This window comes from Xiphophorus hellerii, chromosome 2 (genome assembly GCF_003331165.1).
Source record: "Xiphophorus hellerii strain 12219 chromosome 2, Xiphophorus_hellerii-4.1, whole genome shotgun sequence".
NCBI lineage: Eukaryota > Metazoa > Chordata > Actinopteri > Cyprinodontiformes > Poeciliidae > Xiphophorus > Xiphophorus hellerii.
This window is the reverse complement of record NC_045673.1, coordinates 29,901,350-29,917,194: the sequence shown is the minus strand read 5'-3', so window position 1 is coordinate 29,917,194 and position 15,845 is coordinate 29,901,350. Positions and strand designations below refer to the sequence as shown.

The 15,845-nt window shown below is 38.6% G+C and overlaps 1 protein-coding gene across 3 annotated transcripts in view; it reads right to left on the bottom strand.

Moving 5' to 3' along the window:
- The window catches only part of cadps2 (Ca++-dependent secretion activator 2), a 146,454-nt gene that overhangs the window by 107,191 nt on the left and 23,418 nt on the right, over positions 1-15,845 (bottom strand). For all 3 annotated transcript variants that reach the window (XM_032546225.1, XM_032546241.1, XM_032546233.1), the window contains exons 9-11: positions 9,743-9,809; positions 8,603-8,711; positions 2,138-2,335 (exon numbers count right to left, since the gene is read on the bottom strand). In XM_032546225.1, the coding sequence (XP_032402116.1) occupies positions 2,138-2,335; positions 8,603-8,711; positions 9,743-9,809 (374 nt within the window). The remainder of the gene's footprint in view (positions 1-2,137; positions 2,336-8,602; positions 8,712-9,742; positions 9,810-15,845) is intronic.

Genomic DNA, 15,845 nt, shown 5'->3' with positions numbered 1-15,845 from the left:
ACACAGAAAAGTGGGAGGGGGAAGCAAAGGGAGCAGCACCATCTCCTGATTTGGTTGAAGACAAACTTGTGGAAGCAGAAGAGTTCATGACTGAGGTGGAAGATGGAACATTTAAGGTCTGACAGGAAAGCTGTGAGTCAGAGGAGGATGGAATGTCTGTGTGGCTGGAGACAGGAGAGGATGATGATGAGCTTGTTCCTGAACTGAACCTGTTGAAAATGTATTCAGCTCTTTTGCTCCTATCAGACTTCCGTCTATCTGATCCTCCTTTTGCTTGAAGCTTGTGATCTTCTTCATCCCTGGCTACACATCTCTGATATCGTTCCTCTGCAGTTTATTCTCCAACTTCTTCCTCTACTTCTCCTTGCTGTCTTTAATCTTTAAAGATACTCTGTATACTCTTCAATAACTTCCTGTTTCACTCCCTAAAGCCTCTTTTTTCTCATTTAACAGTTCCTTTAGTTCACTGGTGATCAATTCATTTCATTTGGGAAGCATCTCACTGGTGGGGATGGTGCTCTACTCTCAGATGTTTATACAGTCAGTCACACTCAGTCATGGAAAAGAGAAATCTAATCAGTTGCTTCAAAACAACCTTGTAGGCTTCTTCTGCTTCCTGTGACCACTTCCTGAAGTCATCTTCCTAGCAGGTAGTCTCTTCACAAGGGGTTCATATTAAGAGCAGAGATAAACAAGACTATAATTCAATTTCCCCAGAGGAGGTTTTGGTTTGGAGACATATGCCTCCTTGACATTAGGATAAAACAGATCCAATGTCTTGTTTCCTCAAGAGCAGCAGCTGAAAAACTGGTGAAACATTGGCAGTGGAGAAGAGGCATGACTGAAATAACCAGATATTGCCTCAAATACATTGGGGTGTCCTGTCTGTATCCTAGCAACAACAACAGAACTCATTAAATCGCATGCATTGTCAACAACAATGGAGTGTGGAATGTAAACAGCTGCCAAAAGAACACTGGTGAACTCTCTTGGTAAATAATATGGGTAGAGACTTACTGCCAATAGTTCAATGTGTGGACTACAGAGACAACATTTACAGTAACATGTCCTGGATAACACCATCTGTTGTTGACAAGCACTGCTAATCCACCTCCCTTCCTTTTAGAAATTCTGGCAGGGAGACGTTGGAGTTGGGGATATAATCCTGCAGCCATGTCTCAGCAAAATACATAACACTGCATTCCCTATATTTTTTCTGAGTCCTTCTCAGGGCTTGAAGTTCATCCTTCTTGTCACCTTGTCTAACAATTGTCTTTTGTTAGACAAGATTGTTAGCTAACAAGATCCCAACAAAATGGAACTGGGCCTCCACATGATGGAACTATGGTTCCAGATTGTGCTGGAACTTCCAGAACTCTGGAAGCTTGATTCCCCAAAAGTAGCTGATGAAGCGGCAGAAGAAGATGAGACCATAGCAGTTGGAGTAACAGCTGCCTGGCAAGCAACTGGGTCTGAAATCACAGCTGGTGGAGAAGCAGAGGCAGCATCTGGTGAGTTCTTGCTCAAAAACATGTTCAGATGTTCGGGTTCACCAATGTGGAAGTCAACAGAAAGAGACAAAAAAAGTATTTTGAGTCTCACTTTATTCTCAATGTCTTCCAACATCCAAAACCAGAAAAAAAATGGAGAACAGCCCTGGGTCTTTTCTTCTCCTCCTCTCTCTCCTTCACAATAAGAGCTTACATTCTGGTGAAATATACAGTATATACACGTTTGTGTCTGCCACAATTCCAAAGTAGTAATCAGGATCTTTCCTGTGCCGCTGAGATTACTGTGAGCTGTACCCACTGGCTTTGCAATTGACATGACGCCGGCTCCGCCCCCATGCAGAGGAGCAAACATCAAACAAAGTGTTATAGCAGATAGTGGAACTCAAGACATTACCAGAGACATTTTTTTGAGTTATTTTTTTGCTTTCCATGCCAACAATGAGGAAAAGACGACAGGCAAGAACATTCTCCAACAAAGTCCTACATCAGGTCTACAAGGTTCTTAGTGGGAAACAATGGAGATAACAACATTACCATTTACTCCGAGTACAAAGTTTGAATGTTATTAACATGACAACCTTTTTTATGATCTGTTGAAACAGTAATTAAAACCCAGTGACACCTACTGATAGAAGATGGTTCTCTGTGTCCTCCTTTGCAGTTGGCAGCTTTGTTGTGTGTTGGTTGGATTGGTTTATATGACTGACCAGTGGCTCTGTACATGGCCTGCACCCAGAGTGCTCTGTCCTGTTCATCGTCACAGGCGAACGTCACCAGGTCGCCCTCCTTTACAGCATTAAAAAACACCTGGCCACCTTGCAGACCTAAAAATTGCAAAAACAACAAAGAAATGAGGCAAAATTGAGTAAGCTTGATGAGTTAGTTGTACAAGCAAAGCACATGCCAGATAATTTTTATCTTATTACTATAGATTTTCTCTTACTACCATAGTTTGTCTTTTAAACCTCAAAAGGTTTATTCCTCCAAAGAGGCGTCAGTATGATGCAATGTTATGGCATCATAAACTGAGTTACACTGTATTACAACTTGCATTAAATTTAAATGTAGGTAATTAAGATTTTAACTGTCTTTATTTGACTGCATGTTTGTTGAGAAAAAATGGATGATGGTATAATGGATGGAGCTGTTTATGTATTGATTTTAAAGTTGCTTAGCAATGGGAGCAAGATCATAAAATGAAGGAAGCTATGAAAAAATCACAATTTAAAGAAGTGTCTAGGGTTGAAACCTTTCAGAAATCAAAATAAGGGACGCTCACCACGCCCTACTCTCATGGGGTGGGACATCTGCTGGAGTGAGACATTATTTTATGGCAATGTTTTTTTATTTTAAAAAGTGATCCATAGAGCAATCGTTCATGCATAGAGGTCGGTTAGAGCACCCCGAAATTGTACTCTAGTCAGAGTAGCATACCTTATACATGTTTAATTAAGCAAGTGTAAAAAGTATTTGTTAAACTACTCAAGTACTGAGTAACTGATCATAACACCTTATTTAATATTCAAGATGTATCCTCAGACAGCCAAAAGTATAAACGTTACGTGAACATTCTGGTATTTTACAGAGTATTACCAACATATTTATAAGCAGTTAGGTTTGGAGGCTGGTTCTAGACCAAATTTACCACAGGGGCCAGGGTAAACCCTAACACTAAGAGGAGATGGGACGTCAGGGGTACCCAGAGAAAGAGGGGCTGCAGAACCTGCCAGAGCAATGGAAAAGCAGACGACTGCACCCATTGTTTAAAATGTGGCCCTCAGGGTCACATTTCCAGAGGATGCCAAGCTCCACGTCAGCAGCAGGGCCACTGCCCTCGGACCAGCAGTGACCCGGCCACCACATGAGGAGTCCCACTGCTGCCATTACTGCCACCGGGAAGAATCAGTCGACGTTCCACTCCAGAGGTGTTCAGGTTGCTCAGCTGCCATGTATTGTTCCAAAGCATGTCAGACACAACATTGGCACAAACATAACCATACATGTAAAGCAGTAAGACTAGCCGAATGATATCTGGGTGAAAAAAATAAAAAGAGTTGTTTTCCACTTGTAGAAAATTTGGACATTTCCTCAAATAAACAGGGTAAGAAATTTGTAAAACTAATTGGTAGGTGTAAAATGGTGAGCTGCACTTTTGACAATCTACCAGTTGTAGTGCTGTGCACAGGCTACAGTGATAAATGACAGTTGGAGGGTGGAGGACTTACCTCACACCACTATCAGAGGGATTGATGAGCTCTTAGGATCAGAACCATTAAATAGGCTTGCTGAGAAAAAAGTCAGGCGAGTTCAGACTTTGTGTAGATTATGGAGAACTTAATCGCAAATCAGTACCTGGCAGACATCCTATTCCCAGAATACAAGACAGCCTTACAGGTAGCTCCTGGATTACAGTATCGGACCAGGGAAAAGCTTATCATCAGCCTTTCCCTGGCTGAAAGGCTGATGATAAGCCTGCAGTAGTGAAGTCATCTGTTTGGTAAAGTTTTTATTTCAAGGAAAAACTTGGGTAGAAAGGGTAGCAAAATATATACATCTTTAGATATTTCATTGGTCATAACAGCAATGCGCAGATGGGGAAATGACATTTCTCTGGCAATGTCTTCCCATAACATATAATTACCCAGTAATATTTTTACATTTCCTGTCTACTTAACATCTTTTAATACAAAAACACGGTGGGCCGCCGATGGTCTGCCCCCCGACCACCGAGGTTAGCAAGTTTTTGTGTGGCCATAATTATTTACCAAAACTGCCTCAACTCTCCTGGGTATGGAGTTTACCAAAACTTCACAGATTGCCACTGGACAGATTTTTTACTCCTCCAAGCTGGCGGATATTCAACACTTTGCGCTCCTCCACCTTCCACTTGAAGATGCCCCAAAAATGTTCCATTGGGTTTAGGTCTGAAGACATGCTTGGTCAGTTCATCATCTTCACCCTCTTCAATAAAGCAGTGGTCGTCTTAAGAGTTGTGTGTAGGGTCATTATCATGCTGGAACACTGCTCTGTGACCCAGTTTCCGGAGGGAGAGGATCATCCTCTGCTTCTTTAGTTCGCAGTACATATTGGAGTTCATGAGATGTAACTCCTCAACACCTGCTGCACTCATGCAGCCCCAGACCATGGCATTCCTACCACCATGCTTGACTGTAGGCATCACACACTTATCTTTGTACTTCTCACTTGATAGCAGCCACACATGCTGGAGACCATCTGAACCAAACAAATTAATCTTGGTCTCATCAAACCATAGAACCTGGTTCCAGAAATTCATTCCTTTGTTGACATGTCTTCAGCAAACTGCTTGCAGGCTTTCTTGTGTACAGACTTCAGAAGAGGCTTCCTTCTGGGATGACAGCCATGCAAACTGATTTGATGTAGTCTACAGCATATGTTCTGAGCACTGACAGACTGACCTCCCACCTCTTTAATCTCTGCAGCAATGCTGACAGCACTCCTGCACCTATCTTTCAAAGAAGGCATTTGGATGTGACGCTGAGCACGTGTACTGAGCTTCTTTGGATGACCAACGTGAGGTCAGTTCTGAGTGGACCCAGCTAAAAATGCTGGATGATCTTGGCCACTATGCTGTAGCTCAGTTTCACGGTGTTTTCAATCGTCTTGTAGCTTTGGCCATCTTCATGCAGCACAACAATTTGCCTTTTAAGATTCTCAGAGAGTTCTTTGCCATGAGGTGCAATGTTGGAACTTTCAGTGACAAGTATGAGAGAGTGTGAGAGCTTTACTACAAAATCTAACACACCTGCTCCCTATGCACACCCTAGACCTAGTAACACTAACTAGTCACGACATTTTGGAGGGAAAATGACAAGCAGTGCTCAGTTTGGACATTTAGGGGTGTACTCACTTTTGTTTCAGGTAGTTTAGACATTAATGGCTGTTATTTTGAGGGAAGAAGAAATATACACTGTTATATAAGCTGCACACAAACTACTTTTCATTGTGTTAAAGTGTCATTTTGTCAGTATTGTCCCATGAAAAGATATACTTAAATATCTTCAGAAATGTGAGGGGTGTACTCACTTTTGTGATACACCCCACAAGTATGATTTGAAATAAATTTTACTTTGTGGAAGTCAGCAGAAAAAGACAAAAATATAATTTGAGTCTTGTTTTGTTCTCTATGTCTTCCAATCCAAACCAAAAATAGAATGAAGTACAACCGTTGGTGACTTCTCACCTCAATTTCTCCCCTTCACAATAAGAGTATAGATTCAGGTGTGAAATATATACATTGTATATGCCACACAGCCCCCCCCTGCACACACAGAACATCACAAACACAAAAACACATAACATGTGAAACAACATCACAGGTACATAAAAGAAAACACACACAAAGTAAAAACTAAACTGCAGCAACAGACAAAACAATTGAAATACCTAATGGTAACAACTAGGATGTTTAATAAGTCGGCCACTACGAATTCTTTTCACAGGAACAGGGGTTGAAACTGAAAGAGACTCTCCAGATCGACTGCTACCAAACTGTCCACCTGAGGGGGTCGCGAAGCGGGTGATCGGCCCGCTCCGCGTTTGACAATTGGTAGAGCCGAAGCAGATTCTCTTTGAGCGCTCTGTACTCGTTAGGGGAAACTAAGCTAACAAGGTTAGCGGGTTCCTCAGCAGACCCATCAGACGGCGGGTGGAAACGGAATCCAACGCAGCAACTACATGGAAGTACTTGGTCTCATCTGTGGTTACCCCACGGAGATGGAACTGGGCTTCCATATACTGAAACCATGGTTCTGTATCGTGGTGCCAGAACTCTGGAAGCTTGATAACGGCAGCAAAAAGAAGCGGCGGTTGGACTAACGGCCGCCTGGCAAGAAACTGCGTTCGAACCCACAGCTGGCGGAGAAGCGGCGGCAGCATCTGGTGAGTTCTCGGTAAAAAAACATGTTCAGATGTTCGCAGATGTTCAGGGTCACCAATGTGGAAGTCAGCAGAAAAAGACAAAAATATAATTTGAGTCTTGTTTTATTCTCCAGGTCTTCCAATCCAAACCAAAAATAGAATGAAGTACAACCGTTGGTGATTTCTCACCTCACCTCCCCTTCACAATAAGAGTATACATTCAGGTGTGAAATATATACATTGATTACGCCACAACTTCCTAATTTAATCGCTTGAAATTGAGCCTCTGTCTCTTTAAAAACTACTGCTCTTTCTGAACTTCTGCCTTCAAATCAGATGAGACGGCCACAGTTGATCGTCCTAGCTTCAGTTGTGTGTGTTTAAGGCACCTAACATCACTGCATTAATCCTCAAACATCATTTTTACCAGAGTTCACTGAGAAGTAGCTCATTATAAGCTGCCGTTATCAGCAGATGCACAGTTCTTCCAGGTGTTTGCTAAGTTCTGCTGGCTAGTCTGAAGGAACTGAGTGGGAGCGATGTGGGTAGGGCTGATCTATTAGGGGGAAGCTTGGTAGTTTGGAAACTGCAGCTCAGAGGAAGAGTTGCATCTAGAAAAGAAGAGGTGTCATTTTGCTCAGCTGAATGGTTGCCATGGAGATTAAAGCATTTCTCAAACAGGCATGAAAGAATCAAGAGAACCCTCTAGGGGCCTCAAGCATAAAAGAATGCGCAGTTTTCACACTAAAACTTGGCATACAGACAAGTTTAGAAAAGTGTGGCACACAAGAAAATCCGGATGTATAAAACCCGTGGCTGCCTGCCTTTCCTTTATACATCCCAATTTGTGGGAAATCCAGCGCAGCTGCTGGTCCGCCCTGTTGCCACCCATAAATACATATGTAAATTAGTACAAAAAATACCCGGAAGTCTGCCACCACGTGAAGCAATAACCATGGCAATGTCCTTGTTTGTAGCAGTATTTAGAATAATAATTATATATTTTATTTAAAAGGTGCTTTCAGGGCACATATGATCACCTCACAAAAATAATGCATTTTAAAGAAAAAAAAATCTAAATTAAAAAAAAGAAAATAGAGATTATGTTTGAGCCTGTTTGAACAGCAGAACGTTCAGCCGGGATTTAAAGACAGACAGCGTGTCACAGAGACCTTTGAGTGGGAAAAGTGGACATTTATTCTAAATAGTAGAATTATGTGCACAAGTTGTACATTTACAGAATAGAGATTCTTTCTGTCTATAAAGGCGCATTCACAAAGCGGACCTGGCTCGACTGAAGGATGACTGCAGTTGCATCGGCACTGGTAACGCACGGCTCCTCCCATAGGGGTCCACAATTACGCTTGCGCAGATACCTATATACACACCTTAAAATAATCAAACCTCACATGTTTGGAGTTAATCTGCTGATCCAACCCTGTTTTCTTTTTTTAGTGAGAATGAAATTACCTCGTAGAGGCATTCCATGCACTTCAGAGCACAGACCAATGCGTTACATCTTTATGATAAAAACTGAGGAAAAAAACATTCAAGTGACGTTTTCACCTCCTTTTATTTTTATTTTCTTTATTTTGTGAACGTGTTAGGTTATTGTCGGAGGTTAAATGAGGTTCAGTTTCATCGTTTACGTTTAAACAATAAAATATTAAAATCAGAAAAAAAAAATATTGGGTTAGATGCTTCTTGGACTAAATAACTGAATGTTGTCAGATTTTACTGTATTTAGGTGAGTTTTGATGCTTTGTAGTTTGACATTGTTCACAGAAAATGTTTGCGTGACTGACGCACATTTTCATGCCAGGAAAAAAGTGTGCGTATATTTACGCAAACTTTGACACAAAGTTCATTTTTATACATTCCGACTTGTGCATAAAATATGGAGCCAGATATTTTTGGTGCATACGCACGCTTTATACATGAGACCCCTGGTATGTTTTTGAAGAGGGAATATTATAACATGAGGCAAAGCTCAAAAAAGTCATTTTTTTATAATACTTCCCCTTTAAGTACATCAAAATCTGTTAAAATTAAAATCTCTGAAAATTTTTACTTTATTAAAACTTAAACTTTAATCCTTTAGAAATTAGGAAAGTCTGGAAAAACAAATGGTTTCCACAATTCATTTTTCTCTAAATATATGTAGACGGATCAGCATTTTCTACATAGTCTACCTGTCTGAGGTTGGCAGTAGTCCACAGTGTAGCCTTCCAACTGCATCAGTTCCTGAGGCTCAGCTTTCCTCTCTCTGTAGCTGCACATTGCAAATGTGTACTGACTCACCTAAAGGAAGCAGACACATACAGTAGTTGGCACCTCCAAAATGAGCATGATCAATTCTCTCCTTTTTGACAAATTCCTTGCTACTAAAGCAGTAGAAAGCAAAAGTTCTACCAGCATTGGCACAATGATATTAAACATAATGATATATTTCAATAATTCAGACAAAGTGACTTCCAAAGGTTCTCACACCATATTTTTCTAATTTTGTCACATCAAATCTTTAAACTTCACATTTCATACAACTTTAATAACATTTTTTATTTCAGAGGTCCCCTAATTAGTAAACAAAGTGACTGGGTTTGAGCTATCAAAAAAAAAAAACAGACGAAAATGAATTTTCAGTAGATTTGAGCTGTTGCACATGGCTGGGGGGAAAGACTGCTAGAGCAACTAAAGTTTCTAGAAAGTGCTTCATTTCAGTACATTATAAATGCAAGCCACACCTTTAAAACATACATTACTTTTCTTGTACTTTAGAATTATGACCTACATGTAGAGTAACATGACAACAGGTGAAAAAGATAAGTGTATGAATTCTTTTTTTACAACCAGTAATAAATCATGAATACACATTACAGTTTTTTTCTCCTTTTAGTTTTTAAGATTTATTTGTATATACTTTGTTGTCGTTGCCTTCCTGTTCTATTCCACTCAGTACAAATGTCACTTCACAGCTCAGGCTGGGATCTTTCCCCTTCACATAGATTTTCTCTGGTAGATTTTCTAGTGGACCAATCAGTGAACAGGAGAAAAAGTTGTGAATGAAGATGTTGATTTTCTGTGCCTTTTTAGAATTGTAGTCTGTAGTTTTGTCAATGGCAGCAAAGTCAGTGAAGAAAGCTGTTCAGTCTGAGTTGGCCACGCTTCCAAACTCTTGATGTATCGGTGAATGCAGATCCTCAGTCCAAAGACTTCAGTACTACATGTAAATTTGGTTTTGTATGTAGTCCATCCTCTGGAACCCAAGGATCTCTAATCTGAGGTTCTACACCTACTAAATTCATCCGAACTTTGTCACAGGAGCATCTTACCTGAACAAGAATAAAATATCTTTTTTTCCAGCGTTTCCAGACTCTGTGTCCTACAGCATACAGGTACCTGATGCACAAACAGAAAAAAATCATAAACCACACAGTAGCTACCATGTTTCAATAACTTGAAAGAATCTTGTTTAATTTAATTAAAGTGGTTTCAATCAAATGAGACAATAGAAATCACTTTTATGCCAATATTGGAAGATGAAAAGGCTGACTTCTTATTGCCATAGAATGTAAAACTGAGGCTTTATTTAAAAAACAAAAAATTCAAAAATACTTTATTGTTCCCCAAGAGAAATTAAATTAAGAAGACTGAGTAAAGACACTCTGTTTTACCGCAGACATTCTCATAAAGAGCATGGTTAGGGTTATGGATAGCTTTCTTGATTTTCTGAAGAATCCTTCTTTGCATTCTGTTCTGGGGAAATTCCATAGCCATCCCTAGAACAGAATCAGATCAAAACCAGATGAGCCGTTTTAGGTCCCTGGCTCATCTAATGCTGCATTAGATGATGGCAGAAGAGACTAAACTCTCAACAACAGACTTGTAGAAGATCTGCAGCATCTTGCTCAGATGCTGCAGAGGAAGCTAAGATCAGGAAGGTAAGATCCTAGTTGAAGGATCTTAGCTTCCTGAGGAAGTACAGTCGGCTCTGTCCCTTCTTATATACGGCATCACTGTTATGTCTCCAGTCTGTTGTTTAGGCGAAAACTGAGGCGTTTATATTCCTCAGCCACCTCCACTTCTTCTCCAATGATGAAAATAGGGTTTGATTGATCTAACCCTGTTTTTCATGAAATCTACAGTCCTCTCCTTTGTTTATTTACAGCGGAGGAAATAAGTATTAGATCCATGACCGCTTTTGAAAGTTTGTTCTCCGACAAATAATTAAGCAGTATAGGGTTAGGGTTAGGGTCAGCTCAGCTTTTAACACCATCATTCCGAGCAGACTGGTGAGAAAACTGGAGGACCTGGGTCTTCCCCAAAACATCTGCTACTGGATCATGGACTTCTTGACAAATCTCTCCCAGAGAGTGAGAGTAGGATTCCACCTGTTCTCGGCACTGAACACAAACACCAGTGTCTCCACAAGGCTGTGTGCTAAGCCCCCTACTCTACACCCACTACACCCACGATTGTAGCCCCAGCCACCCAAACGATACCATCATAAAATTTGTTGATATACCGCGGCGGTGGGGCTCATCTCTGGAGGAGATGAGATTGCATACAGAGTGGAGGTGGAACAACTGTCTGCCTGATGCTCCACTAACCACCTCTGTTTGAACACCTCCAAGTCGAAGGAACTGACATTATTTAGGAGGTGTAAACATTCAGGTGATCATTCTAAATCGGGAGAAGGTGGAAATGGTGCCCAATTTCAACTTCATGGGCACCTACATCAGTGACTTGGAACTCCACTTCAATCCTGACACAACAGGACTGAAGGTTGACCAAGAACTGAACTCTTGGTGTTGGAAGACATTGTTAGGGTTTGGGCTACTGTTTTTAAAACAACAAATTTGAGGTAAGGACATTTTTTTCTTTTTTTTCCAGAATCACCAGGCGGTATAAAGGGACATTTTTAGTCCTAGAGACTATCTAAATCACAAATGTTTTTGCATTCACCCATTAGATAATATAATTGTTCTCTGCATATGATGGATGGATTCATCAAACACTGATCAGACTGTTGAAGGAAACTGGTAAATGGCACATTAAAAAAGGAAGGCTTGGCATGCATCAGTGGAAATTGTCCCACTGACTTGCCTGAAACTGCTTTTGTTCAGGTTACATCAATATTTTCATTTAGTTCAACACAATCTGAATTTAAATTGACTATGAAGCCCAGGCAAGAAAAGAAAAAAGACAAAATGAAATAGATCAATGGGAAGATCTCTTTCTTCAGCCCTGCTGTCCGCTTTTAAAGAAAAGGCCTTCAGTCAAGGCTGTGGTGCGTCTGGACAAATAGTCTGGGCCATTCCATGCAACTGTGGGTTAACATGTGGCAGCACTCAGCAGCCACTTCTGAAAATTATTTTGCTGCTTTGTCCTCTTCCTCTTGCGGTTTAACACATCAGTTCTGCTGCTGATTGGTGAAGCAACAGAAAGCTGACGCCAAAGAGCTCAGTGAAGCTTTCTGACCAGAAATCATTCATTTTTAGCTGACCTGTCAGCCAGAAACTCAGATTTTAAAGAAGGAAAATGGAAAAACATGGATTTACTTTAAAATCAGCTTTCTATTTATATATATATATACTGTATATATATATACACACACACACACACGCATATACACATCAGGGTCGTGTTAACGGAATTTGACCGTTTTTTTGTTTGTTTTTTAATGATGGAAAAATTTGAAGCCCATCCTTCATTTTGAGAGGTTATAATTAATACCCTTGACTGCTGCACATGGGCAGACATTATAGACTTTATGCAAAGAGTTCATCGCAGAGGCAGCTAAAATCAATCAATAAAAAAATCCTTCTGAATATTCTCATGGACACTGAACTAATGAACTAAATGCTTCTTGCTGACCGGGAACTGACAGCGTGTTGAAGAGTTATGGACAGGACGCTTTGACACTCGTTCAGAAGCGCAATTCCAAACCTTTAGTTGAAATGGCGCATTTAATTCCAGTTCCATGGAATTAAATGTGAGAAAACAGAGAAAACTAAAGAGAATGCTATGTTGTGTTAATCCATTTATAATCTAAACAGAAGAGTCTGCAGTTTATCTTGAGGAAATAAATAAATGTGCAGAAGTTAATTAGACCCTGACATGCGCAGTGCGCTGCACAACTAATGCGGATGCGGCTCCGCTGCGAGGAATTAGACTAAATCTTTGCAGCAGAGAAGTAAAATTGTTGAGTAAAATTAACATTGTTCTTTTATTCTATGAATTACTGACATGTTTCTGAAATTCCAAGCAAAAATTTAGCATTTATTTGCAGAAAATGTGAAATGATCAAAATAATGAAAAAGATGCAGTGCTTGGACCTCAAGTATTGCAAAGAAAAGTTCATATTCATTTGAAACAACACTATTGTTTTTACACATGAAGACTTCAGAAATCAATAATATTGGTAACCACCAAATAACAAGCATCCTCCATGACTGTGTTCGACAACAGAAAGATACATGGGGCTACAATGAATATGCCTATTTATCTTAATATTATATACATATTTATGCACACACACACATACATATATATATATGTATATATATTAATCAAAACAAAAGTGTTTTGCAGAAAGAAAATATAAATTGGCTAGAAATAAATACTTTTTTTTTAAATCACTGATGCTTAACAAATCCAGTGGAGAAAGCCTCTGTTTGTAATATTAATGTAGTCTGTGTGGGTTTTCCCTGAAATGTCTTCATCGGTTCTGAATTTCTTCCATTTTTATGCTTTTCAGCACCAAAATGTGGCAAGCACAAAAATAAGTCCGACTAGTTTATCAAGGAAAAAAAATGTATTCTAACATTTTCTAATTTATTTAAAATATATGTTCTATACAAAGAATATCTTTATTTTAAAACATGAGGCACATCGTTATAACCTCCAATACGGAGCAAGTAACCTAAAGTCTCATTGGGAGACTGATACTGCCCCCTGGTGGAGCATCCTGAAAACTAAGTGTGATTCTTTCGGTATTTTTACTGGTTTTATTCTCTCTGCAGCCAACAGCTGATTTCAGTAAGTGCCACTTATTCCATCAGTTCAGGATTCATATTCTACACAGTGGAGTCAGCAAAAGCAGTATTTCCCAAGCCTGGCCCTCAAGGCACACTGCCCTGCATGTTTTCAATGTTTCCCTGCTTTAACAATTGATTCAGGCGACTGCAGTTCAGCAAAATCAGTTGAAATCAGGTCTGCTGAAGTAGGGAAATACCTTTAAAAAAAAAAAAAGAGCAGGGCAATGTGCCTTGATGGCCAGGGTTGGGAAACACTGAGCCAAAATATTCTGGAGCAGACAGGAGCAGAACTCCATCAACATGAACTCTCATGCAGCACTCATAGGAAAAACAAACCAACCAACATCGCTTCTGACAGCAATCAGAAAACATGACAATATAAGAGAGATAGTCTCTAGGCTGATAAGATTTGGGTGGCTATCTCTACAAACAGCAATAAAACATACAATAAAATAAAAATGATTTTGTTCAAATGAAGCGCAGATATGTAACTGAATGCAACATCTTTAGCACTGTCCAGCCATAAATAAATGGATATTTTCTGGAATCATATAACAATTTTATATATTATTTATATTTTACAAGCACTTTCTTTGTTGTTCTTTTCATTGTAGCACCCAAACTTGAGGGCATCTGTTTATCTTACAAAGGACTGGATGTCATTTAAAACTTGAACATTAGCTACGCACTGATAAAAATATTCTCTCCTATCTACTTAAACCAAACAATTAAACACCTTAATTGTTCTATGTTTATAAAGTAAGACTGTTCTTTGTTTAAAGTACTTGCATATTTCATTACATAAAAAAGAAAATTCAAGTAAAGTGAACTTAATATTGTCAAGTAGATTAAGCAAAACTGAACTTTGTATAAATTACTCGACTTTTTAAATGTAGTAAATGAAATTTGCAAGTACACTCTAAAATGTAATTACTTAAATAATCAAATCATAGTTTGTTTTTTAAAACTAGAAACTACTTTAACAGAATATACTTGATTGCGCTGAGGTTAACTTAAGACATCCAGCTGCTGCAGCGCGCTAGGCAACGCAGAGGCGCCAGCGGTGTGATTAATCCGGCTTTAAATGCATAAACTATAAACCTATCTTCTATAAACATATCTTTTAGGAATAAATCTGTTCCGCCAGTGAAACGCTCAGAGCAACAGAGATGCTTGCAATCCAGCAAAAAAAAAAAAAAGCGATTTTTTTATATTTTTTATTTTCATAAAAACATAAACAAGAAAGGCTTAGCCTGGTAGTAAGGCTATTAAAGCATGGTGGGCTGCCAGGCCAATAATATACTGGGGGAAACTAATATATACTGTATATATATATATATATATATATATATCCTGCCTATATATATATATATATATATATATATATATATATACACATATGCAAATATACATACTTAACATACCTTACATACATACAACATAACTTTGTATTCTACCCATCTATATCATACAAACATTCACAAACACACCTACTATAATTAAATTCTATGAAATAATTTAGTTTTTTTTTTAAATCGAATAACTATTTGGATATGTTTACTCCCCAAATTCTTCCTCTACGATGTAAGATTTATCTTGTTTCTTTTCCATTATGTACTATTGCTTCTGGTAGATTCCAAGGTGGTGATATTGGTGTTTGACTAATTTCTAAACTATCCATTTTAAATTATTTTATTTTCAATTGTCCATCCAAAACTCCTCATTTCTGTCTTTTCTTTTTCCCAACATGGATTTAAAATTTCCCAAGTTGGATGATCAAAGTTATTGCCTTGTAAATTTAACCAATAATTTATTCTTCTTAAATCTAACGGCATTTCTCCCATTTCTATTTCTATTGCTGAAGTTGATGTAGTTTTAAATGCTCCAGTACATAATCTTAAAGCCTGATGTTGAATAATGTCTAATTTGACCAGATGTGTTTAAGCTGCTGAACCATAAACTATACAAACAAAATCTATTTTAGATCTTATCATTCCTGTGTAAATTTGTTTTAGTGATTGTCTATCTGCTCTCCAGTCACTGCCAGCCAAGCAACTCAAAATATTTAAGATTTTCTTACATTTATCAACACCTTTTTGAATAAGTATATTCCATTTTAATTTTTCATCAAATCATAGGCCTAAAAATTGTATACACTTTACTTGCTCTAATTCTTGGTTATGTAATTTTAATTTTATTTCCTTTTTTGATTAAATATCATTACTTCTGTATTTTCCAACTGAAAAGTTAAATCCCCATTGCAACGCCCATTTTTCTATTTCAATAATAACCTTTTGTAATTTTTTTACAATGAAATCTAAATTTTCCCTCTTTTCCAAACAGCTCCATCATCTGCAAAAAGTGAACATCCAATTTCTTTTCCAATGTCTTTCCA